General features: G+C 36.0%; 1 protein-coding gene across 2 annotated transcripts in view; it reads right to left on the minus strand.

Annotated features, from left to right (window-relative positions):
- LOC136035499 (glutamine synthetase-like) overlaps positions 1–27789 on the minus strand; it is a 66077-nt gene that overhangs the window by 14006 nt on the left and 24282 nt on the right. Inside the window, exons 2-6 of one of the 2 annotated variants that reach the window (XM_065717331.1) lie at positions 17546–17749; positions 12385–12546; positions 8434–8579; positions 6198–6338; positions 4202–4389 (exon numbers count right to left, since the gene is read on the minus strand). In XM_065717331.1, the coding sequence (XP_065573403.1) occupies positions 4202–4389; positions 6198–6338; positions 8434–8579; positions 12385–12546; positions 17546–17723 (815 nt within the window). In that variant the 5' untranslated portion in view covers positions 17724–17749. Of the gene's footprint in view, positions 1–4201; positions 4390–6197; positions 6339–8433; positions 8580–12384; positions 12547–17545; positions 19153–27789 lie in introns of those variants that run through there. The other variant, XM_065717330.1, reaches the window with a different exon arrangement.

The following is a 27789-nucleotide window of genomic DNA, read 5'->3' on the forward strand; positions in this document are numbered from 1 at the left end:
CACACACACACACACACACACACACACACACACACACACACACACACACACACACACACACACACACACACACACACACACACACACACACACACACACACACACACACACACACACACACACACACACACACACACACACACACACACACACACACACACACACACACACACACACACACACACACACACACACACACACACACACACACACACACACACACACACACACACACACACACACACACACACACACACACACACACACACACACACACACACACACACACACACACACACACACACACACACACACACACACACACACACACACACACACACACACACACACACACACACACACACACACACACACACACACACACACACACACACACACACACACACACACACACACACACACACACACACACACACACACACACACACACACACACACACACACACACACACACACACACACACACACACACACACACACACACACACACACACACACACACACACACACACACACACACACACACACACACACACACACACACACACACACACACACACACACACACACACACACACACACACACACACACACACACACACACACACACACACACACACACACACACACACACACACACACACACACACACACACACACACACACACACACACACACACACACACACACACACACACACACACACACACACACACACACACACACACACACACACACACACACACACACACACACACACACACACACACACACACACACACACACACACACACACACACACACACACACACACACACACACACACACACACACACACACACACACACACACACACACACATATTTATAATTTGTAATTACTATTAATTTATAATTACACTTATAATTTAGTTACTCATGATCAACTAATTGCTAGTTCTAAAGAATCTATCTTCTAGCGCTTACCCTCTAAGGTTTTTTAGGACTGTTTTGCTGTTAGTGCTATAGTATTAACTAAGCAAAGAGCTATTCGTCTCAGATGTTCAATTATTTGTTGTTTTGTTTTGTCTAGAAAGTTGAGTGAAGGTTCCATAGATAATAAATTCTGAAATTTGGTGCTAGGGCACCAAGACATCCTTCTATCACTTTTTTTGTATGGCAACAAATATAATTCTAGAGGCACCCTAGTAAATGCAGATCCCACAGAGAGGGTCCTAATTTATATTAAAAAAAAAGATTTGAAAACGAATCTTGATAGGTCTTAGGGAAAAAGTAAGAATTTTGTATTTTATTGAAATAAATACCTTACAAATATTTCTGTTCTTCCCACTTACAGGGCCCGTCCCACCTCTACCTTTCAGCTGTATCAATATACAAATGGTGTACCTCCTTCGACTCGTGATTACTCAGAGATTACTTCGAGGGTGGTCTGAAATGATCAGGTGACTATCTTAAACATGATAATTACAGTTTCCACCTTATGCTTAAACACAAAACTAAGGTCAGTTCTTGGGTATTTGAGTTTGGCTTCTTTGGGTAGTGGGGGCAGCAGCTTATCTTTTTTTAAGGCCCAGCAGAAAAATGCATCCATCTGGCCAGAAAGGCCAGAGCTAAGAAAAATCTATAAAATAAAGCACATAGAATGATTATACCTTCGTTAATATAAAGTATTTTGTCTCTATGCAAGACTCTAAGCTAGAAAAACAGAAGAATATAATATAGATGAAATATAAATGGTGATAAAGCTTTCAACATGCAACATCTCAGCCTCCTATCTGCTCCTCCTAATACACGGTAAAAACCTCCTATACAAGGTAATTTGACAGAAAGGAAAAGTTTCTCAGGCACCCCATTTCTCCTTACTTATTGCATACTAGTACCTTATATACCACCACGTTATGAACGAGACGATAGCATCGTGCCATCTATTTTATTTATCTATTTTCTCATGCTACCAGAATCAGCAAGCTACGGTTCCTATTTTAAATCCTCTCGAGCACCGGACTGGGCACCAAAGACCCAATTTCTTAGGTAACTAGTGTTTGAATTTCCATCAAAGTTGGCATATGAGGGTTCTCTAAAATTACTAATTGTCTGAGAGGGCGAGGGTTCCAATCCTAGTGTACTCAGTTATTTAGTTTGGGACGGGGGTCAGTGGTATGAACCTGGAAGCCCAGCCAGAGTCGACCCAGCTCTAAATAGGTACCTGGAGAAAGCTGAGGAAAGTAAACAGGAAGGGTGTGCAAAAGCACAGGATGGTTAGCCCCCAACCCCCATTGCACTTCCTGGCTGAAGGGCCAAGAAACAGAGATCAGTACCGCCGGTAGGGACTGTAAAGTCAAATGCCGTATTCCTTGCCTTTTTTTACTAGTTATAGCGTAGAATTAAGGATAAAATCCAAGTAATATACCTGCTTATAGCCAGCTGGACAAACCCGAAATTTTAAAAACCCAATTTTAATACAAAGACTCAATTTTCAATAAATATTTTTTTTACAGGACCGAGATTTTTTGTCCAAAACAGGTTTTTAGAGACCCAGGGACTAAAATTGTTATATACATGCTTCAGAATATGTCACAGGATTATACTAAAGCATTTTCCTTCTTTTGTTTTTCTCATCATAAAATGTCAAAGTTCAAAATCGCGGTCAGACTTAAAGAAAACAAAATCAATTTTGGTATGTATACGATATAGTTTTCAGCAAAGTGTAAATGATAGCTTATTCTTGTATTTGGAGGGTGAAGAGTCTTAGGGATAAGGAAAATCAATCAATCAATCATTTATTAATACTAAAACGCTATTACAGTACTTACTTGCAGTAGTTTTGGCAAATATATTTTTGACTTCACACGGTGTAATTTTTTTCATTTGGATTTTTTTTCATAGTGATTTTATGGGTTTTAAGCTATTCTTCTTGTAAGAGGTAAATTTTGTTTATTTTAGCTTGAAAATTGCTTTTTGCTTTTTGTTGATTACCTTTTTATTTTAATTTCTTATATACTAATATTTTTTTAATTGTTAGCACTTGAAGATCTTTCAATAGAATCATTATATCCTTAAAGGTTTAAACCACATTTTTACAGAACATTCCTCCCAATTTTGTCAAAATAAACACCCAATCTAAAACTAACATCCCTGTCAAATTTTTGGTTAGCACCAGGAACCACAAATAAATAAAGTATTCCATGAGTAAAAGTTTACAAGCAACCAGTTTATCGTTTCCAACTCTGGCTATTTCCTTTGATATCCATTATAACCGATCGATCTCAAGTTCCATATTTGTTCATTTAACATCGATTCTTGTATACGAGCAGTAAGATTACATTTTACCTAGGGCCAGGTGAAAACGTCAGTTGGGAGCCCCGATTCATTTGTTAATTAGGAATTAATTAATTAAATAATTCAAAGATTTCATTTTACCTGGTGCTTAAGTGAAAAGGTCAGTTGAGAGGCTCGATCCATTTGTTAATTAACAAAAATAACCAAATTTCAGCATTTATGATAAAATGATTAATATAAGACTGAAAAGAAACAATGGAGTCAAGCAGCGTTGCCATATTGGCTTATTTTCTGCCATACTGGTTTATTTAATGGTGACTATCGGGCAAATGACTTCTGCTACCCTTTGTTTTCATTGTGAACTGGGCTTATATTTGCATGTAAAAAATGTTGTCTAGCTTATTTTTCTTGAGTTTTCAAAGGGTCTGGCTTATTTTTGGCTTGTTTTTCAAAGGGTTTTGCATATGTTTTGTCTCCCTTTTCTGGCAACTGGAGTCACATCAAGATATCCAATGGAGCCACGTCAAGTATTTACAATGTAGCTACGTCAAAATCCATGCTATTAGTGTGCACACTAAGATTTTGGAAATAGTTACACCCATACTTTTGGGGAGGTAAGGAAAACGGAAACGGTTGACATTATTACTAAACATGGTATATCCCACAAATCCTTATAGTAGCTTGAATCACCTAACACTAAGCTATGCACCATAAACCTGAACAAAGCAGCCTGGTATAGTTTAACATTTATCAGCTAAATGTACAGACAGAAAATGGCTCGAGTCAAAACAATAATAATGGAAACAATAAAACAACGAAAATCAATAAAACAACAATAATGGAAGCATGAATCCCAATACCTTACATCTTAGTAAGAACTCAAAAGAAAAAAAAATACTCACAAAATACCATTATCGTCTCTCATAGCTTTTGTTGAAAAATTAGGTGTCATTGCTGATCCATTCCACGGACCAGTCATAGGCTTGCAGTCAAGAGTTATGTTCACTCCAAAATCTTCAGCAACACGATGTAAAATATACCTGGATACCCAAAGATCGTCAGCGGCGCTAATTCCTTCACACGGACCAACCTTAATAGAACGTAGATTTCAATAAGCTAAACAGCCATCTTCGGTTAACAGTATTAAATATAGGGGCGATGGCAGTGGTTTGTAGCAGTGGTGTGTGCTGCTAGAGGCATTCCACTGAATCACTTCTCACTTCCTTTAACTAAGTACAAGATTTGCTACTATATAGTTTTCAGTTTGAAGATCGTGCGAGTTCCTCATCGAGAATCTTATTTTGATTTTCATGATATCCAACCTTAACTCAGGATTCTTCCGTTTTATTTTTAGTCCCATTTTACCTAGACTTCACCATTCAAAAACAGGGAAGCACTAAAAAATTTAAATATCAGCGCTATTCAGCGTTTGGTGACACTTGGCATTTTTCAGTGTAAAGTAAGTAAGTAAGTATGACGGCACTAGAGCCTTAAGGTTCAAACTGACGGTGCTGATGTTTATCTTGTGGCCATTCAGCCAGGAAGTGCAATGGGGGGCTAGGGGGCCAGCCATCCTGTGTTTTCGCACACCCTTCCTGCTTATCTTCCCTAGATTTCTCCAGGTTCCCATTTAAAGCTGGGTGTAATAATAAGAATAATTAATTTAAGGAGTATAATTGATAAAATTAGGGCAGTAATATTTATTGATCTTAGTCCACGCTAAATAGCTTGAAAAAATGCCAAGTGTAGGTGGCGTTGATAGTTTTTGTGGGAACTAGCGCCAGTTTCAACTCTTATAAGTTGCAGGTACTATTTTACTATCATAAAATATAGCAGAGCATAATCAGCCAGGTAAGGCCATATCCGAAATTTATGCTCAGGAGTGACTTAGAAAAGGAATGAAGAAAAAGGAGTTTGACACCATGGACATTGTCTAACAGTCTCAAATAATTTTATTTTTTACCTAGATCTCTCAGACTAACCTACGAGCTGGAATCCTGGCTGGGGTTGCAAGCCTGGATACTGCCAAGGCTAGATCCCTAGATACAGCCCTGGAGCTGGGCGCCATCTCCTATTCGAAGAGATCTTGAAAATAAAGGTGGTATTATTCTTATATATGCTCAAGTTAAACGACTAGGGGATGTCTACCCTGTGTTATTATTATCTTCTTTGGTAGTTTGCCAAACTTTTAATAACTCGAAAAGAGAGGAAAAAGTAAGATCAAATTTGATCTACGTAGGTAAACGACCAAACTGCCTTTCAGTGACGATAAATAAAAGTTCAAATAGGGATAAATCCTTTTATTAGATAGTGATAATAACATTTACAAAATATACTGGATACTTTGATCACACGTACAGTGACCGTCATTGTACATGTAATCGAAGCATTTTGTACTTGTGATAGGGAAAAAAATCGCACTCGCAAATTGTTTTTTGGCGATCTCTACTGGTTATAACAAATCTAGATAAAAACAAATTTGAATTTTCTACGATTTAAAATTCAGTTGTATAATTCGTTTATTTTATTTTTAGCATAAAACAAGAAATTTTTTTTTAGAAGTGAGCTGTAATGAAAAGAGAAAAGATAGGACCAAACCAAATTAAAACAAATAAAAGATCTTTTGAAAATTAAGCATATGTAACTACGTTTTAATTAGACACTGGCCACACATGATGTTTCACAAAAAATACAAACACGAAAAAAAATAATTTGAAAAAAATAAGAAAATTGAGAAGAAGCCGTCCCAAGTGCTCAACAAAAAAAAGAGAGGGGCGGAAAGCACAAGAATCACATTTTGACTATTTAAAAACATCTATTGTTCAAACTGTAAATATTCATGAATATGGAAAAATATTTTTAAAGAGAAATTTCTTATTATAAAAAAAGGTCAAATACCTGATATTCCCATTGACTTGGCATAACTTCAGCGTTGGTCCCACAGATTTTAATGCCAGCAAATAAGCAAGCACGATAATGTGCTTCAACAATATCTCTACCAAATATTTTATTGGCACCAACACCACAATAGTATGGACCCTTAAAAAGATACAATTACTATAACACAGGTTCCATGAATTTCTAATGCGAGAGAACACATCCACTCCTTTATGAAGTCAGAGTTGCCACCCGGTGAAAAAAAATCACTAGATTCTTGAATAAAAATCACTAGAGTTATAATACTCTTATAGTAATTGGTAATTATTTGTTTCTTTACCATGTTCTATATAGGCGCACCTACAGGAAGGGGGTAAAATTACCCTCCCCCCCTTAGATATGGAAAGAAACTTTAGGTTGACTTTTTTTTCAAGGGAAAATTCCCCTTGAAATTTTAAAAAAGTGTTTTTGCATCTTTATGCAGAAAATAGAATACAATCCTTAGCTTCTTCCTGTATTTTCTGGAATTGGTACCATTGGCTTATACCCTGACCACTGAAAATTGTTTATCGGTGAAATTAATGGAAATATTTGCTTTTTATTTAAATTTTTTTCCCTTGTTGATATGGATTCCTAGCCCCTACAGCCCTACGGCAAGGAATATGAACTATAACGGAACAAATAAATTTTCAAATGGGGATAAATCCATATATTTAGACAGTGAAAAAAAAAGGTACAAAAGTTCAAATATTTCGATTATATATACAGCGATCTTCAAAAGTAGAATTACTAAAATCATATAACTGAAACTAGCATATTTATATACGAAAAAATAATTAACTTTTCGGGTCATTCGCAAAATAATGAACTTCCAGATTATTCACTAGATTATTTCCGGAAAGAGTTCACTGAAAACGTTTATTCAAAGTCTTGACGTAGATTCCTTCTTTAATCTTGCCCAAAAGTAAAACAAATTTCCAATGAAGGTGGCAAAGCCTTCCGTGTATTCTAACTGCACACGAAATGTTGATTTTATAATTACGTCGACAATACACTATTCAATTTTTTCATTTTTAGTATGGTATATCATTGGGTGGGGGGAAATTGAACGATGATTGAAATGTTCGAAAAGACTAAGAGTACTGAGTTAAATTTCAGGGGACGTTGAGGAGTACATTGAACTAAATTAAAAGACACTATTTATATCCAATTTATAAAAAGACGCATAAGTAATGTCTTTAGAGCGGGTTACAGCATTAATTCGAAATGTTTACTATTGCTACTGTGACCTCAACTGTGAATACGTCTCTCTTTGGCTAAAACTACTTGTAAAAGCGACTATTAATAACTAGCCCCACTTACCACTTTGACTACAGTTAATTCCAACTGCAACAGATAATACTCATTGCTGCGAATACAACTACTTGCACCTGCAAGTAATCGCACTTATGGCAGCTTTCAGGAAATTTTGAAAGGGGCGTGGAACAAAACCAAAACATGTTATGTACGTGCTAGTAGTCAAAAGGGTGTATCAGTAGTTTTCCAGGAATAACTGAGGATATTGCTTTAAAACTTTCAGCGCATGCATAGGGAGTATGTGATTGCGACCAGCGGGTATGCAGTCCCTTTTCCAATTGCCCTAAAAATTTTCAAAAAACACGCTGATTTAAAAGGAGGCAAAAGGTCTAATTAGCTTGAAACTTTAAGGATCACTTTTGCTACTGCTACTGTGACTGCATCTTCAACTACCTGCGACTGTGACTATTTGAAGCTGTGACTGAGACTTTTCGTGACTACTTGCAAGTATGACTTCCTGTGACTATGACTGGGTTATAACTACTTGTTACTGTGACTACTTGTGACGTTTGCTGAGACTACCAGTGAATGCGACTACTTGTGACTGTAATCACTTACGACTAAAACTAATCGAACTTGTGACAAGTTCGATCAGAAAATATTGAGGGGTATATTGGAAGAAAAGGAAAACACAGTAAATTCCTACTGGATGTAAAAAGGGCGTATCAGCCCTTTTGATATCAAACTTTTAGCTTCAGAATTCCTCTCTTCTTCCCTCGCAACGTAAAAGCCTGATTTAGCTTCATGTGTCATGCAAAGTTAGTAACTTGATGAACTATTATGAATACAAGGTGATATATTCAAAATGTCACTAATGTTGAGAAAACGAAAACCGTTTACAAATGATATGAAACCTACATTGTGAAGTACCCACAGAAATTGACTAAGAAGCAATATTTACTTGTGGAGTAGGAAATCCATTTTTAGGCCAGCCGAATGGATAGCTGTCCTGATCTAAAATAACATATTCTTGTTCAATGCCGAACCATGGGTGTTGATCTGCCGCTTTCTGCATTGCTTCAAGACAGGATTGCCTATGGTTTGTCTCTGAAACGAATTTGATAAGTTTTATGTCGGAAGCCATTGAAAAGTAAAATGAAAAGATACAAAAAGGTAACTTCTAGCTTTCTAGGAATTGAGTATGAAGTATATATATATACATATAAGCGATACAGTTGATTAGTCTTCTTGTTTTCTGACATCACCTAACTATTCTTATTTGATCATAATTTAAGAGACTTAGTTTTCATGTAGCATTAACTGTCAGAATTACCCCCAAACAATGAATTCTCAAAACCCCTTTCTCTTCGCCTGCATTTTTATCTTATTGCTAATTAAAAAAAAAAATTGAAAAAAAAATATAAGAAAGTAAAGACCCAGGTAAACTTAAGACCAGCGCAACAGAATTCCTATAGTGATTCAAACTTAAAACGACCAAAAATTACTCTTAAGGAATAAATGAAACCCAAAAGGAATAAAATAAACACGAATAGCAAACGTATAGGATATTAATTCAAACTTAAAACGAAGAAAAATCACTACAAACAGAAGTGTGGCTATCCCCTTCCCAAACCGTAAAAGTCTAATTCCACTGTGACATTAACATTTTATTGAAAATTAAATCTGTCTTAAACAGTTTTCGGAAAGAACAAATGAAAGTAAACTGAATTTTTTACATATGCTGATATTAATTGCTAGAATCTTAGCAATTCAGGGTTCTAATTCACTATGATGTTGTTTATATTTGCCAATTTGTATAAATGTAAAAGAAAATATTTGTAATATGATTTGTTTCCAAATTATCAGGGTATGTTGAGGGTGATATAAAATAGTAGTCTGATGGCAACCAGTACCCTTCCTATTCCCTTTTTATCTGTCCTCCTCCCAAAGGTATCTGATCAAAATTTTTGAATATTTGTTAAAAATAATTGAAAAATTAAACAAGTGTGCCTCCAGGGAAGACAAAACCCCCACATCTCATGGGGCTAGTGTTGTACATCAAGTCAATTACCCATTTCTTATGTACAAGGCTGGTTATTGATAAAATGGGGTATGTTTGATCCTGAATCTCAACAAGGTCTAATAACTATGTCTCTGGAACCACTATACCCCCACATACCCTGGGGGCACATTATGAAATGTGTCCTTTGTTTACATATAGTATTCATAATTAAGAGAGAGGGGGAATATTTGATCCTGAGTGTGTCAGAAAAGGTTAAGGGTATTAAGGTAAAACTTCAGGGAAGAATAATGGTATGTGGCACTAAATCAAAAGAAATTCTGTGAATCAAGGTTATCAAAAGGGTGTGTCTACAATATCTTAGGAATGACTAAGGTATTAAAATTTACACTTTAAGGACCACTATTGCCGCTCCTAATGTCACAACAGCTAAGACTACTTGCTACTGTGACTTTGACTGCTTGAGACTACTTGCAAGTGTCACTACTTGTGGCATCAACCAACTCTACTTGAAACCGGTCCTGTGTCCACTCTGTATATCCATGATGTCAAAAAGGTACATCTTCAATATCTTAAGATCGGTTGAATATAATGACTGTAGCTACTACTAGTGCTGTGGTGGCAACTACGACTATAAATCATTGGGTCCATATGGAAGTGCGACTACTTATGGCTGTGGCTGTGACTACTTATAACTTTGACTGTTTGTCACTGTAACTAGGTTTGACTTCGAATACCAGCATATACGGTTATTTTTGACTCCGACCAAGATTACTTTTGATTGCAACTATGACTATGACTGCTTGCGACTGAGACTATTCACAACAGTCATAACTTGCAGCCGTAATTATTCCTGCTTATGACTACCTACCTTTGCCAGTACCTGAGCACACGAATACACGTCACTTTGACTGTTTGTGATCCTGAAAACGTAAGACTGCAACCGTGGATACTTGTGAGTGTGAACAGGAAGTCGCCACAACTGCTGCTAAGGGTACTTGCAGCTGTGACTATTTGTAAATGTGACAGTGACTGCTTACAACCGCAAGTGCGACATTCTGTAACGAGTGTGGTAGCTATTGACTGCAACTACTACTACTATTAGTACTGCTACTGCTACTGCGACTGTGACTGTAAATACTACTAAAACTTCTAATATTACCATTAAATCAGTTCAACGACATCCTGCTTGTCAAAACGGCATAGTGAATCCAGGTTGTCAAAAGTTCTTGTCTGCATCATCTCACGAGTGGCTAAGGTTATAGATTGTGCCTTTTATTGAATGTTTTAGGGGATTTCCCATTCGAATGTTTCGAATCAAGTTTCGAAACGAATGTTTCGGATCAAGCTCATGGTGCATTTAAGTAGTGAAAAGGGTGGATCTGTTTTAATCTCAGTAGTGACTATGGGTCTTAAGTTAAAACTTTCATGAAATGCCAGGGATAACTTTGAACAAACATAAAAGAAACTATGTGGATCCAGGTTGTCAAATAACTATTAATGTTTCAAGAGTACTTAGGAAAGGATATCAAGTTGAAACATTCACGAATTGTTAAGAGGAATGTAAAACATAAGGATGTTGTGTACTGGATTTAAGGGGTTGTTGAATATAATCAAAAAACAACTATATGCATCCTGGTTGTCAAAATTGCGCACAAGTGCAATATCTGAGTCAATGTTATATTGTTGACTGGTCAGTGTTTTCAGGGGAAATTTCAGGGGATACTGAACTAAATCGAAAGATACCATGAACACATTTTTTGTTAAGATAGTGTTTGCAATATCTGAGACATATATATATCAATATATATATTATATATATATATATATATATATATATATATATATATATATATATATATATATATATATATATATATATATATATATATTATATATATATATATATATATATATATATATATATATATATATATATATATATATATATATATATATATATATATATATATATATATATATATATATATATATATATATATATATATATATATATATATATATATATATATATATATATATATATATTGCTCGCTTAATAAAATTTGTTTATAAAAACTATCTGAAAAAATATTTTCAAAGATAAGTAAAGAGCCGTATTAAACTTAAGACAAGAAGAAACAAAGTTTTAAAATAATTCAAACTCAAAACGGCCCAAAATAATTTAAAAAATCAAAAAATAGGAATTAGGAAAAATTATCATACCAAACGTAAAGAGGGCACATGCTTGTATAAATAATTATAACACTTAAGTTAAAATTAAAACGAAGAAAAATTACTGCAAATAGGAGATTGACTATTACCCCACTCTTCCACTTCTGGGCATGAAAGTTTAGGAGCCTATTTTGTATATTAAAACGCATTTGAACACTGTAATCCAATTTGTCAAAAATATTGAAAAAAATAAAAATGACTCTTTATATTAATCAAGAGGAGGAGAAAGAAATAGACAAACTAAATAAAATTGTAATGCTGCCAATTTTAATAAATCTCAGTATTCAAAATTTACCTGCTCTATTGTTTTAATCTTACAATTTTTTATTTTTTTTTAGAAATTAAATGAACAATCAAAGCAAACATGCGGATAACAGGTAATAAAATATTGAAACGAGTAAAAAATATATCGAATATTCAAGTCAAACTTGATATATATATATATATGTATATATATATATATATATATATATATATATATATATATATATATATATATATATATATATATGTATATATATATATATATATATATATATATATATATATATATATATATATGTATATATATATACATATGTACATATATATATATACTTATAACAAAATCAATTACAAAAACAATTTAAGGAAACAGATAAACATAGCATATCCTACCTGTTCGGGTTTTATTGTATTTATAAGTCTCACAAAGGACAATTTTATTTTTCCCTTTATTAAAAGGGTCCTGATACATTGCACATGGATATAAGTATACATCTGAATTGCTTCCTTCTGCTTGATAAGTAGAGCTGCCGTCAAATATCCAAATTGGTAGTTCTGAAATATATATATATATATATATATATATATATATATATATATATATATATATATATATATATATATATATATATATATATATATATATATATATATAATGCCTTAAAAAAAGTAAAGATGTAGGAGGACTGGTATGTTCTGAAAAAGGAAGAAAATTTTCAAGCTCAGTAAACAGAAATTTTCTGAAAGCAATGGAGCAAAAATTTCGTATTATAATGTTTTGTTTATAAGAGGTGGTAAATTGCAAAATTACCTATATAAATACAGAAAATAATAATAAGCAGCATATTAAATAAACTTAGAATTTGTCATAGGACTATATCGGTCCATTAGTGTACGATATTTAACAGAAATTGAGTGTGAAAACCAGCCATCTCGGAACAAGATTTCCCTTTTAAACTACCCTAAAACATCATTTTAGTTTACTCTTTCTTCTATACTAACACTAAAAATAAAAAGTAACAACCAAGTTCTTATTTTGTTACACTGAAAGTTTACATTATCTTTTGCTTCTTGTTGGATCATGCGCCCCCCCCAAGTCCCTCTCCAAAAAAAGTTAGATTCCTTGTTGTTCCGGTCTATGTACAAAGTTCGGTATTTCAGGTGGGTAGTATTACTTTTGTGTTTATATCTCCATAATACAAAATAATGCCAATTTGAGACCAAAGAAAATCACCAAACTTAAGTGTTGTTTCTGGGGCTAAATCCAGACACTAGGAGGCAGGAAAGTTCAGCATTATAATTCTATTTTGACTCAAGGAGATGGCTCCTATTATTCTGGGCAGTTTTCACGTACATTTTTCATTAGCTTATAATACAAAAACAGTTAACGGGTTTGTTAAGATAAAAATAAGGCGTTCAGCACAAGAAACCCGGAAATATTTTGCAAAGTAGGTTAAACAGGCACATTCACAAAAATGTATACACATAATTTTGAAGGAGGGGAAGTAAAAATAAAAACATGCGTTTCTGAATTGTAAGGGGATAGTAAAAAATAATGGAAAAAAAAACCTTTAGATTATAGGGGGTGCTTAAACCCACCTTATGAGCCTGATTCAGAAGGGACTAAAGCCACAAAGCTTTAAACAACACAAAGGAAATTCTTGAAAACAGGGTACTATAATAAAAAAAAACGATGGTTGCAGAAAAAAGTATATACTCTAATTGATATGATCCTAGGATGGAAAGAAGCTGCTGAACTTGAAACACTGCTGAGATGCCGGACTCGAAAGCTATTTACAATTATGCAGAACGCTAAATGGAAGTAATGGTAATGGAGGTAATAGTGCTCGTTGGGACCTAGTTCCCATGCAAATTGGTGCATGAAGGGTGACCTCCACGTGCCTTTGGATATCTGGCAAGCCATCGGAGAACCGAATGCACCTAGGGATGGTTGAGTTGTCAGTCCTCCAACTAAAACTTCTTTTGCTGTGAATTGAAGCAGAAATTCAGCCTCGGATATATCATCTCAAACCCTTTTTGGCCAAGGATCACCTAGGACGAATCCCTCTGAAGATTGTTGACCATGGTAGCATCAATGTCACCATCTGGAATGTTCTGACGCTTAACCAGCCCGGTTCAAAGTCCCTGTTAGCCAAAGCATTAAATAAATACAAAGTTACGATTACTGGAATCACTGAAACATATCTGTCTGGGGACGGTGAGGTGTACATGGGTGAACGGTGCACGCTGCACTTGTCTGGTGGTCACCAGAAACGAGGAGGCGTTGGCCTAGTGCTGAACAGCGCTGCAAGCAAATTCCTCCTGCCATTCACATCAGTAACACCCTTGCTCCTGAGAGCAATGCTTAATGGTAAACATGAGAAAATAACCATCATCACCTTTTACGCCCCCACAAATGAAGCCGAGGAAGAATATAAGGTTGATTTCTATACTCTTGTCTTCTTTTCTCACGTCAGTAAATGACTACCTCGTCTTTCTAGGAGAGATGATAGCTAGCATATCCAATGAGTCTGGCCTGTGGGATTTTGTCGTTGGACCCGTAACAGTAGATAGCCCAAACGACAACGGAGAGAGAATGCTGAAATGCTGTCTCACCCACAATCTAAATATTGCAAACACATGGTTTCAGAGACCCAGCATAGCCAAGTACACCTGGTATAGCAATGATGGGTAGACAAAGAAGATGATCAACTACATCATCATACGCTGGTGATGGCTGTCGTCTGTACAGAACTGTCACACCTATCGCGGCTCCGAACTTGGGAACACCCATCACCATCTTGTTGAAGCCAGAATCAGGCTTTGCCTAAAAGCTACAGACACTAGCAAGACACCTTGGAAAATTGATACCTACCGTGTCCAGAAGGACCCCACTTTGGCTAAGCAGTATCAGGTCGAAATATCCAACAGATTTGAGGTCCTTACGCAGTGCGAGGATAGTTAAGGAGTATAGGAGCTCTTCAAAGAGAATGCTCTTGCAGCTGTAACTAGTGTTGCTAGAATGAAGCAGCGTAAGATAAATGCTGGATCAGCAGCGAGTCCCTTGCCATTATTGATCGCAGAGGGGAAGCCCGCTTTCGTGGGGACATGGCAGCGTAGAGGCCATTAAATAAAGAGTGCAACCTTCTGATGCACAAAGACCGTAAGAAATTCATTGACGAAAAAGCACGCGATCTCCAAGAGGCCACCAAAAAGGGAAATTATATCCACATATAAGATCCTCCGTGAGCTCTCAGGTCAATACACTCAAGCTACATCGTATCACCGCAACGCCAGTGGCAAACATATTTACGAAAAATCACAGGGCCTCCGCAAGTGGGAACACCACTTTGAGAAGCTACTAAACTCAATTCCACCCGACCAAATTGACGACAAGATTACTGCTGCTGCTTACAATGCATCACCTGCCCCAATGGCACTGAATTTACAGCAGAAGAAATTAAAGCTGCAGTACGAGAGCTGATGAACAAAAAAGCAGCCAGGAGTATGTAGCCTGACGTCAGAGTTCCTTAACAAAAGTGGTCCATCCATGACCCTCTGGCTACAAATGCTGTTAATACTGTGTGACGCTCTGAAATGATACCATCAGACTGGAGGACAGGCTTACTTGTGCCAGTCTATAAGAAGAAAGAAAATAAAGCAGAATATAATAATCATCGTGGAATTACTCTGCTCTTGGTAACCGGCAAACTCTTCGTCATGCTGCTCCTCAAGCGGGCAACAAAGTACCTCCGTCTCCGTTGTCACCACTAGCAAGCTGGGCTCATGCCGGTCCTCTACTGAGCAAATCAATACAATTAGACAGCTGATAGAGAAAACTCTAGAATATAAACTGACGGCAAACATTACCTTCGTCGATTTTCAATCTGCTTTAAACACTGTCGACAGACAGTCACTTTGGCTGATCCTTCAATCTGCTGGTGTACCTAAGAAAAATGTCAATGTTTTCAAAGAACTATACAATAAGACCAAAAGTGCTGGCATTGTAAATGGCGAGCTCTCCCCACATTTTCAAATTAAAAACGGTGTTCGGCAAGGCTTCACTACTGCTCCCGAACTCTTTAACTGTCAAATGAACCACGTTCTAAAAAAAACACTGCAAGCGCATCCTTTTGGCATTGATCTTGCTGGAGGAGTTCTGTCAGACGTTGAGTTTGCTGACGATAGTATGCGAAAATCTCACTGACATCAAAACTGCTCTGGAGGCGCTAGAATCTACTGCAAAAAAACTTTGTTTAAATGTAAACTGGACCAAGACCAAAATCCTGCCTGTGGAAAAGACAGTATGCAGCCCCTTGCCAACTATAGAGTGTGTTTGGCCAAGATGTTGAGATAGTCAAGCAGTTTGCTTACCTCAGTTCAATTGTCTACTCAAACGGAAATCTGCATTAAGAAATATCAGCAAGGGTGGCAAAGACGAAAGCCGTTTCCGTCTGCCTGCTGAAAACAATATTCCACAGACCCCAGATAAGTCGTCTCACGAAAGCCCGTATCTACTCTGCCTCAGTAGCAAGTGTGACGTTGTACTTGTCAAAGACTTGGCCTTTGACTCAATCGCAGAGGATGAGGGTAGATGCTGTCTAGGCAAAACCCCTCCGCGAAATCGAACACGTTTGGTGGCTCGACAGGGTACGGAACACGGATATCTTCCGGTCCTTTAAATTACCTCTCCTGTCCGAACAGCTTGAGTCCTGCTCGATGCGTTGGCACGGTCATTTACGTCGTCTACCCACTGAAGCAACTGCCTTACTTTTATTCGATTTCAATCCAACTGCAAACGGCTGGAAACGCCTCAGAGGTAGACCAGGTATGAGATGGGCGAGATGTCATCCACAATCGATTCACTCTGGAGACTAAAAACGGCGCTGAAGTCTGGTTACTTCTACGTCGCTGCCTATCAAGAGCTTTAAGTAAGTAAGCAAAAGGCTAAATTAATAGAGTATTAAATTTATTCAAATTTAGATCAAAGAAAGATATAAGTAAAGGTTCAGAGGTAGAACCAGTACAAAGAAACGTAACCCTTAAAGCCAAACGCTATAACTGAAGGGTTTCCTTATATAGGACTTAAAATTGAAATAATAGAAGATAACTTCTTTCTCAATACCTATTTTTTCTAATCTTTAAGTAACAAAAACACAATTTCATTACAGATCAGAAATTGTTTCAGGATATTTGGGGACAGAACCTTATCTCTGTAGAAGTATTGCTTAATTTACGCACGTCTCGGTTAATTTTGTGCATGAGTTTGTTTAATCTATCCAAATGCTAATTTTTCCCCACATTTATTATTTGGATCCTTAACCCAGTGTTAATTGTCACATACTTTACATAAGCGCGTAGAATTTTAGTCTTTGACTATATTTTACTACGAGGGCACATTGTAATATAAACAGATGATCATAGACATTTTGAACAGAAGCTACAGGAGCAAAAAAAAACAACATATAACAAAAAAAGAAAACAGAAAAAAAACAACAGAAAAACATAGCATTTTGGGAAGCGTTTGCCAACTAAATTTTTTCAAATTTAATACCTGATGAATGCTTGGGATGGAAATCAAGCGTTCTGGTCTTATTTCGGATGAATTCTCCGGTGCCATCAATCCAAACATAAGTTGCTAGAATTTTGTGTTCTGGCTGAGACAGGTTCAAATACCGGTCCAGTACAGCTTTGTTTGTTGCAGCTGAGTAGCCTGCCAGTAACAGAGCCATTGTTCCAATATTTTCTCTTAATTATTCTTTCGAAGGAATAAAGATGCACAGAAACATAAAAAATACAGAAACACAAAACAATATAGACAATTTTTTTAAGAAAATCATTTCTTGAAATTCATCCATTCTGGTACAATTCAAACTAGGACCGCCAGAGATTATCAGCTATTGCCGCATTGTTAAATTATATAACAGGCGTGCCACTTAATCTATGAGAGTTTTCTTACTTTGTTTACAATTCTGGAAGCTTGAATATTTAATTTTAGAGGGATCCAGAATTTAACATTTCCATTGAAAATTTGTTATAATTTAAAATATATAAAAAAATCTGGAACATTAACATTTCTCTAAATAAGTGAAATGTGTCTGCTTATTCCCTTTCTTGGCAGGCGAATGGCGAATAGTGTTTGTTTTCTTTTCTTAATAAATGTATATCTCATATCTCGTATAAACATGTCTAGCATTAAGGTACTTAAAGAGAGGGCAGAAAGATTTTAAGAATAGTTGTGGTCATTAGGCCCTTTAAATTGTTTTTTATATGTTTGACATAATTTATCCATAGTTTCTGCTCTTTAAATTTACCCCACACCCAACCAAAATAAGATCTTGTGCATGTGTACAGCTTAGGATTATGTAATCAGGGGTGTCTGTTATAAAATACATAGCATTCAAGTACTTAAACAGAGGGCAGAGAAAGTAAGCCTACTTGCGATCATTAGGCCCTTTAAATTGTTTTTTAAATGTTTTACATAATTTATCCACTGTTTTTGCTCTTCAAATTTACCCCACACCCACCAAAAATAAGATCTTGCGCATGTGTCCAGCTTAGGATGATATAATCGGGGGTGACACTATTTTCTGTACATATATTTCTACATAGTTTTGCAAAACATTCTATGAAGAACAATTTAATGGTCCCTAGATGGAAGCACATACAGTTAAAAAAATTTGTACACGTTAAAATAATAAATCTTTAACTAAAGTTATTTTTATAGAATGCTCACAAGGGTAAAGTAAAATGCAGTTAAAAGATCAATAGATATTGAAATAATAAATCCAACTTAAAGTTCCTTCAATGGATACCTACAAGGCTATATTTTTTTCGGTGGGTATGGGGGTAAAATATATTCCCCTTGGTTTTGAAAAATACCTTTTTTTGTGAAAAACCTTTTTCTAAATATTTTGAATTTGAGCATCAGCTTGTGAATACAGCTTAGAATTTATTAGACACGAATTCAGTTTAAGAAAAATGCGGCAGGCTGAAATTTCTTATAGGTTGGAAAAATGGTCCACGAAGGAGGAGGGTATATATTTTCAGGTCTTATTTGCAAAAATCATCAGAAATTAAGTTTAAAAGCATGTTTTCCATTAAACTTAAAACAGACCCAAATTATTCCATAAATCAGAGGTGTTTTCTCAATCTCTTAACTTTTGCTTGCTACATTAAAGTTTTCTAATGTTAAAAAAAAAATTATAATTTGTTAGCTCTTAATTTTCACCACTTGTGTTGCATAGGAGGCTACAAACTCTAAAAACACTATTTTTATGATATACAAGCTGTTGGGGTGGCGCTTCGCGCCACCCCAACACCTAGTTGGTGGGGGCGCTTCGCGCCCCCCCAAGCCCCCCCGCGCGCGTAAGTCGTTACGCGCCATATTAGTTACGCGCCATTGTAGTTGTGTCCCTATGTCCCACCTGTGAATATAGATAGATATATATATATATATATATATATATATATATATATATATATATATATATATATATATATATATATATATATATATATATATATATATATATGTTTTTAACTACGTAAAACTTGCGAATATACAACATTCTTTGCTGTCCCATTGTCTGTGCATATAAATAGATTGTCAGGTTTACCGACTCTTGAACATGCAACATATAATGGTCCATGGGAAAACAATCCGTATTCAGATCTATACCTCATGATTCTAATGATTGCCCTTGAGCTTTGTTGATGGTGATTGCTAATCGACCATTCCCTGAGTCGCCATCGTCATTTATATATCCCCCTGTGCACCCCGGCGTCCCCTTTGTAGTTATGTCCCTGTGTCCCGGTCGTCATTTATATTCCCTGTGTCCCGGTCGTCATTTGTGTCCCGGTGTTCCAGTCTGTGATTTCTCTTTGAGTGTCCCGGGCGTCATTTATATTCCTTGTGTCCCGGTGTCCCGGTCGTCATTTATATCCCCCTGTGCCCCCCGGCGTCCCCATTGTAGTTGTGTCCCTGTGTCCCGGTCGTCATTTATATTCCCTGTGTCCCGGTCGTCATTTGTATCCCGGTGTCCCGGTCTGTATATACATTCGTTTTTTAGTTTTGTTTTTCTCCTTTATTTTTTTCCTTTTTTCTTTTTTTTCTTTTTTAGTTTATTTAGATTTTTAGATTTTTTAGTTTTTTTATTAGTTTTTAGTTTTTTTGTAGTTTTTACCATTTTTTTAGTTTTGTTAGTTTTTTTTTTACTTATGTCCTGGTCGTCATTTATACTCCCTGTGTCCCGGTCGTCATTTGTGTCTCGGTGCTTTGTTGATTGCTAATTTATATTATATTTATATTTATATTTTTTATATTTATTAATATTTTTTTAGTTTTCTTTTTCTCTTATTTTTCAGTTTTTTCCTTTTTTTTAGTTTTTTCTTTTTTAGTTTTTAGTTTTTTTTTGTTTTTTACCTTTTTTTAGTTTTTTTAGTTTTTTAGCTTTTTTAGTTTTTAATTCAGACGTCATATGCGGACAAACACGACGTCACTCGACAGACAGACAGACAGACATAACCCACAAACAACTTATTTTTATATATATTTATTCATATTTTTTTAGTTTTCTTTTTCTCTTTTATTTTTCAGTTTTTTCCTTTTTTTTAGTTTTTTTCTTTTTTAGTTTTTAGTTTTTTTTAGTTTTTTACCTTTTTTTAGTTTTTTTTTAGTTTTTTTAGTTTTTTAGCTTTTTTAGTTTTTTTATTAGTTTTTATTTTTTTTGTAGTTTTTGCCTTTTTTTATTTTTTTCAGTTTTTTTTTTAGTTATTAGATTTTTACCTTTTTTTAGTTTTTTTTAGTTTTTTAGCTTTTTTAGTTTTTTTTCTTTTTAGTTTTTTTTGTAGTTTTTACCTTTTTTAGTTTTTTTCTTCTTTTGTATTAGTGTGAAATAATTCAGACGTCATATGCGAACAAACATGACGTCACCTGATCCATCCACAGATCCACACACAGACAACTTATTTTTATATATATAGATGACAGTTAAGGTGTGACTCTTCAGAAGGAACCTTTTATTAGAAGGAGGAATGATTAATAGATTAGGGGAGGAAATTTGAAGGTCTTATTTACATAAACAGTAGGAAAGGAAATTTGAAAAAAAACTTTTTTTTCAAGTAAAAGTAGGAGCAACATTAAATTTTAAAATCAATAAGAATAATTCCATAAATAACAGAACCTACCCAATTTTCTACCCTGCGCTTGTTACACTAAAGCATTTTAATGCAGTATAAAATCTTTTTATTCCAATTTAGCGGTCTTTGTGTTCCTGTGGTCATTTTTAAAGTATCGAGAAAATGGTTAAATTTTAGTGCAAAGAATCACGCCCAAAGATGTCCTGCCGTCTAAAGGAAAATATCATCATCAGATTCAGTATATCAGAGAACCCTACTGTAGATAGGTCCACAAAAGTTAGGAGTTTTGTTTTTGTTTTGTTTTTTTTTTTTCTTTTTTTTTGTCAAAAGAATGATGACAAAGGTGTACTGATTCTCTTTTCCCAGAGACTATCAAATGAACATTTCTAGAGCACCGGGCAAAGAGTTATTCATATAAGTTCTAGTGCCCTCTGAAGTAACCAAAAATTTAAAGGTAGTAAAACCCTCTCGCTTGGCTCTTTTTCTCCGAAGTATTTTTTTGAGGATAACCTAAACACCTACATGCTCTGGGGAAAGGAATTTATGTTAAAAAAATTCTTGATTGTTTACGTACAGTACTTGTTATTAGAAAGTATACAGACAGTTTTAGAGAAGAATTATGTGATGGGATAGATTTTCCACCAAAACAAATTTTTCTTGGGGACTAGAATTTTCCAAAAGTGAACTTTCCATGCATTTTAACCTTTAAAACTGTGAAAATTATGACCCTATAATTTTTTGATTTTTTAAATCCCCTCTTCCACCCTTCATATTCAAGAGCACCTTCTGTCAAACAACTCATACAAAAAACTGAACAAAAACTTGCCGTTTTTACTAAAAACCGAAACTCCAATGGTTTTGAGTCACAAAAGACTAAATACTTATATACTTTACTAGCTGTTAGGGTGGCGCGAAGCGCCACCCCAACACCTAGTTGGTGGGGGCGCTTCGCGCCCCCCCAAGCCCCCCCCCGTGGGCGTAAGTTGTTACGCGCCATATTAGTTACACGCCATTGTAGTTGTGTCCCTGTGTACCACCTATGAATATAGATAGATTTATATATGTGTTTTTAACTACGTAAAACATGTGAATATACAACATTCTTGGCTTTCCCATTGTCTGTGCATATACAAAGCCTTATGTACTTACAATGACGTCATATGCAAACGCTCTTTCTAAAAACAAACAAACATGCATACACACAACTCGTTTTTATATAGATAGATAGATAGATAGATACAATAAAAATTAACTGCGTAAAACTTGCGAATATACAACATTCTTCGCTGTCCAATTGTCGCTGCATATAAATAGATTGTCAGGTTTACCGAACCTCGAACATGCAACGTACAATTGTCCATGGGAAAAACAATCAGTATTAAGATCTATACCCCATTTTTCTAATGATTGACCTTGAGCTTTGTTGATGGTGATTGCAAATGCTAATCGAATTGGGAATTGAAATCTTTTAAATTGAAAAGGCAGATCCTTTGGAATCTTGGGAATGCGAGGAATAAGAACAGCCTCACCCTCAAAAGGCCCTGTCAAGATTGTGGCCTCTATTACGTTTTCCATTGTTTTTTTTTTGCGGCGAGTCACGTGCCATTGCAAAGCTTTGGTGGGTTGATATTTCTTAACAGTATTATTGGTACGCCTATTTTTAGTTGTAGCACGTGTGGTGGAAACCCTGAAAGATCCACGGAATTTAAAAATTCAGATGGATAATTAACCGCCTAAATTTGGTTCCAAAACTGTGTCGACTGACTTGTAAAGGACTGCCTGGTCTCGAATCTTGGTTAAAACAATATTGTTGATTTCGTGGACGTCTATATTTTTGGGTACAAGAATCGCTCTTTCACTTAGCCATTTATTATTTTTATAATTGTTTAGAATATTCGGAAATACTTTTTCAATCAATTCATTTTTGCACGTCACTAAATTACAGAATTCAGCAGGTAGTTGTATACGTCCTGAAATTGAGTCTACTCAATTTGGAAAACGGAAAGGGAGCTTTCCGTTTCCAATTGCCAGCAATTGATCTGAAAATGTTTGACCAGAATCATCGTTTTGCAATCGGACACGCATATTTGTAGTTAATTTTAATGTTTTTACGTGTGCCCATAAATTAGAATTTTTCAGGCAAGCATTCATTTCGTCTGCAGGGGTTGATCTAGGTATTATAGGTAATGTTTGCCTGAAATCTCCCTTAATGCCAGAATCAGTTTTATCACAAATTTTTTACCAGTACCTCCTGGCGCATCCAAAAAGAAAATTTCTCCAACGTTGTTATCGACACAATGCATTATCGTATCATAAATGTCTTTTTGTTCCAACGTTAACTTGGAAATGTTATTTTGTACATACGACAATAGATCACTCGTACTGTAACTTTGTTCACGATCCAATTCTACACATGTCGAAACAGCAGCGGTACGATTAGGTGAAGGCATTCCCAAATCCTGAAGAGGTTTGTTTGCCATACATACGCACAAATCTATATATATATATATAAGTTGTCTGTCTGTGTGTCTGTCTGTCAGGTGACGTCATGTTTCTGTGTTGACTGACGTCATGAAGTTAGTTGTTGTCATTTTTGCTATGACGGTGACGCCATTAAAGATATTTAAGACATATATGTTCACGTAGAAATCTATTAATGTTTAAGTTTAAAATGACTGATGAACTTACAATGGTAAAAGCCGATGAAGATGCTCAAAGAGTCTATGCCAAAAAACTTGCTGCTGATAGAGAAAGTCAGAGAAGAAAGCGTGCCGAGGAATCAAAAGAACAGCAAGGAAACAGGCTTGAGGCTAAAGAACGCAAAACCGCGCAGTTAGATGAAGATCCACCTGGACAGCGAGAGTCAAAACATATCAAAACTGAAAATGATAGCGATGATGATTGGGTTTGGGATTTTGACTTGGATAAGGTCATCAATGCCTACCAGATTTTAGTTAAAAAAACAAAGGTTCGGCGATATGCATTTCATAGTGAAGCCAGTCAGTCGACGGCCAACCTACCATCTTCAGAGATACCACGATAGGAAGACTCTACACCGTTCACCCCAATCAACATGAATGCTTCTTTCTACGCCTGCTTTTGGTGAATGTACCCGGTCCGACATCCATTGAGTATTTGAGAACTGTAAACGGTACTATACATGACACTTACCGTAGTGCATGCCAAGCTCTGAATTTATTGGAGAATGACCAACACTGGGATAACTGCATCAATGACGCGTGCGAAACGTCAACCCCAAGTCAAATTCGTGCATTGTTTGGCATCATTTTAACAACTTGCTCTCCATCAGCTCCTACAGAGTTATGGGAAAAATATAAGTCAAAAATGTCCGAAAATATACTCCATCGAAAATAGTTAGAGACGTCAGATATGACTTTTGATTTTACATAAGAAATTTATAACTACACTTTAGTTATTATAGAAGATTTGTGCGTACGTATGGCAAACAAACCTCTTCAGGATTTGGGAATGCCTTCACCTAACCGTATCGCTGCTGTTTCGACGTGTGTAGAATTGGATCGTGAACAAAGTTACAGTACGAGTGATCTATTGTCGTATGTACAAAATAACATTTCCAAGTTAACGTCGGAACAAAAAGACATTTATGATACGATAATGCATTGTGTCGATAACAACGTTGGAGAAATTTTCTTTTTGGATGCGCCAGGAGGTACTGGTAAAATGTTTGTGATAAAACTGATTCTGGCATCAATTCGATCAAAAAATGATATAGCGTTGGCAATTGCGTCGTCCGGAATAGCCGCAACATTGCTGCCTGGTGGAAGAACTGCTCATTCCGCTTTGAAATTGCCTCTGAATTTGCATTCTACAGAAACTCCCACGTGCAATATTTCCAAATCATCTGGGATGGGTAAAGTATTGCAGCAATGCAAACTTATTATTTGGGATGAGTGCACAATGGCACACAAAAAATCGCTCGAGGCTCTGGATCAATGCTTGAAAAATTTGAGAGGGAAGTCGAAACCCTTTGGCAGCACATTAATATTGCTTGCGGCAGATTTCAGGCAAACATTACCTATAATACCTAGATCAACTCCTGCAGACGAAATGAATGCTTGCCTGAAAAATTCTAATTTATGGGCACACGTAAAAATATTAAAATTGACTACAAATATGCGTGTCCGATTGCAAAACGATGACTCTGGTCAAACATTTTCAGATCAATTGCAGGCAATTGGAAACGGAAAGCTCCCAGTAGACTCAATTTCAGGACGTATACAACTACCTGCTGATTTCTGTAATTTAGTGACGTCCAAAAATGAATTGATTGAAAAAGTATTTCCGAATATTCTAAAAAATTATAAAAATAATAAATGGCTAAGTGAAAGAGCGATTCTCGCACCCAAACATATAGACGTCCACGAAATCAACAATATTGTTTTGACCAAGATTCGAGACCAGGCAGTCCTTTACAAAGTCAGTCGACACAGTTTTGGAACCAAATGAAGCGGTTAATTATCCATCTGAATTTTTAAATTCCATAGATCTTTCAGGGTTTCCACCACACGTGCTACAACTAAAAATAGGCGTACCAATAATACTTTTAAGAAATATCAACCCACCAAAGCTTTGCAATGGCACGCGACTTGCCGTAAAAAAAAAACAATGGAAAACCTAATAGAGGCCACAATCTTGACAGGGCCCTTTGAGGGTGAGGCTGTTCTTATTCCTCGCATCCCCCTGATTCCAAAGGATCTGCCTTTTCAATTTAAAAGATTGCAATTCCCAATTCGATTAGCATTTGCAATCACCATTAACAAAGCTCAAGGTCAATCATTAGAAAAATGTGGTATAGATCTTAATACTGATTGTTTTTCCCATGGACAATTGTACTTTGCATGTTCGAGGGTCGGTAAACCTGACAATCTATTTATATGCAGCGACAATTGGACAGCGAAGAATGTTGTATATTCGCAAGTTTTACGCAGTTAATTTGTATTGTATCTATCTATCTATCTATCTATATAAAAACGAGTTTTGGGTATGCATGTTTGTTTGTTTGTAAAAAGAGCGTTTGCATATGACGTCATTATTAGTACATACGGCTTTGTATATGCACAGACAATTGGAAAGTCAAGAATGTTGTATATTCGCAATTTTTACGTAGTTTAACTCCTGCAGACGAAATGAATGCTTGCCTGAAAAATTCTAATTTATGGGCACACGTAAAAATATTAAAATTAACTACAAATATGCGTGTCCGATTGCAAAACGATGACTCTGGTCAAACATTTTCAGATCAATTGCTGGCAATTGGAAACGGAAAGCTCCCAGTAGTGGGAAAGCCAAGAATGTTGTATATTCGCAATTTTTACGTAGTTTGAATCACATATATAAATCTATCTATATTCACAGGTGGGACACAGGGATACAACTACAATGGCGCGTAACTAATATGGCGCGTAACGACTTACGCGCGCGGGGGGGCTTGGGGGGCGTGAAGCGCCCCACCAACTAGGTGTTGGGGTGGCGCGAAGCGCCACCCCAACAGTTAGTCTTCTATAATAACTAAAGTGTAGTTATAAATTGTTGATGTAAAATCAAAAGTCATATCTGACGTCTCCAACCGTTTTCGATGGAGTATATCTTCGGACATTTTCGATTTATATTTTCCCCATAATTCTGTAGGAGCTGAAGGAGAGCAAGTTGTTAGACTGATTCCAAACAATGCACGAATTTGACTTGGAGTTGACGTTCCGCACGCGTCATTGATGCAGTTATCCCAGTGTTGGTCATTCTCCAATAAATTCAGAGCTTGGCATACGGTAAGTGTCATGTATAGTACCGTTAACAGTGTTCAAATACTTAAAGGACGTCGGACCGGGTACATTCACCAAAAGCAGGTGTAGAAAGAAGTATTCATGTTGATTGGGGTGAACGGTGTGGAGTCTTCCTATCGTGGTATCTTTGAAGATGGTAGGTTGGCCGTCGACTGACTTACCCTGTTTTCGACGTTCAAATACTTTATTTTTAGTATTCCACGTTTAATACGAAGGCACTTCAGTATACAGCAGTTTTTTTCCAAAAGAATCATTTTTGCATAGCGAAAAGAAAGCAGTTAACTTTGTATCCGGTGGATTCAGGGCTCTTTGTTGCACGTTGGATTCCGAAAAATAAATACGTTGAACATTCTGTAAATGTACCGCTAAGTGAAAAACAGCTGGACTACGTTCATATATTGGAAATGAAAGAATTCACCAAACAGCTTCATTACTGCTTATGTATCTTCCAGCCTGATATTGTACGATTTCGTCGATATCTTTGATTTCGGACTGCAAGCCAAAAACTACCATGTCAATGCCTTTGTTGACTTATTTACATATGTATTTGATTGCCTTTACGGAGTTAGAGTATTCAACGTTTATGTGTGCATTAAATGTTTTTGATAATAATGGGGAATATGGAACAACCCACTGGTTATCTACTTCGATGGTGGTAGCGTTACGCTTCTTTACTATTGCTGTTTTACCGAGTGTCCCAGTCTGTAATTTCTCTTTGAGGTTCCCGGTCGTCATTTATATTCCCTGTGTTCCGGTCGTCATTTGTGTCCCAGTGTCCCGGTATGTAATTTCATCAGTTGACAAACATGACGTCAGTCGACAAACAACTTCATGA

Source organism: Artemia franciscana, chromosome 14, assembly GCF_032884065.1.
Source record: "Artemia franciscana chromosome 14, ASM3288406v1, whole genome shotgun sequence".
NCBI lineage: Eukaryota > Metazoa > Arthropoda > Branchiopoda > Anostraca > Artemiidae > Artemia > Artemia franciscana.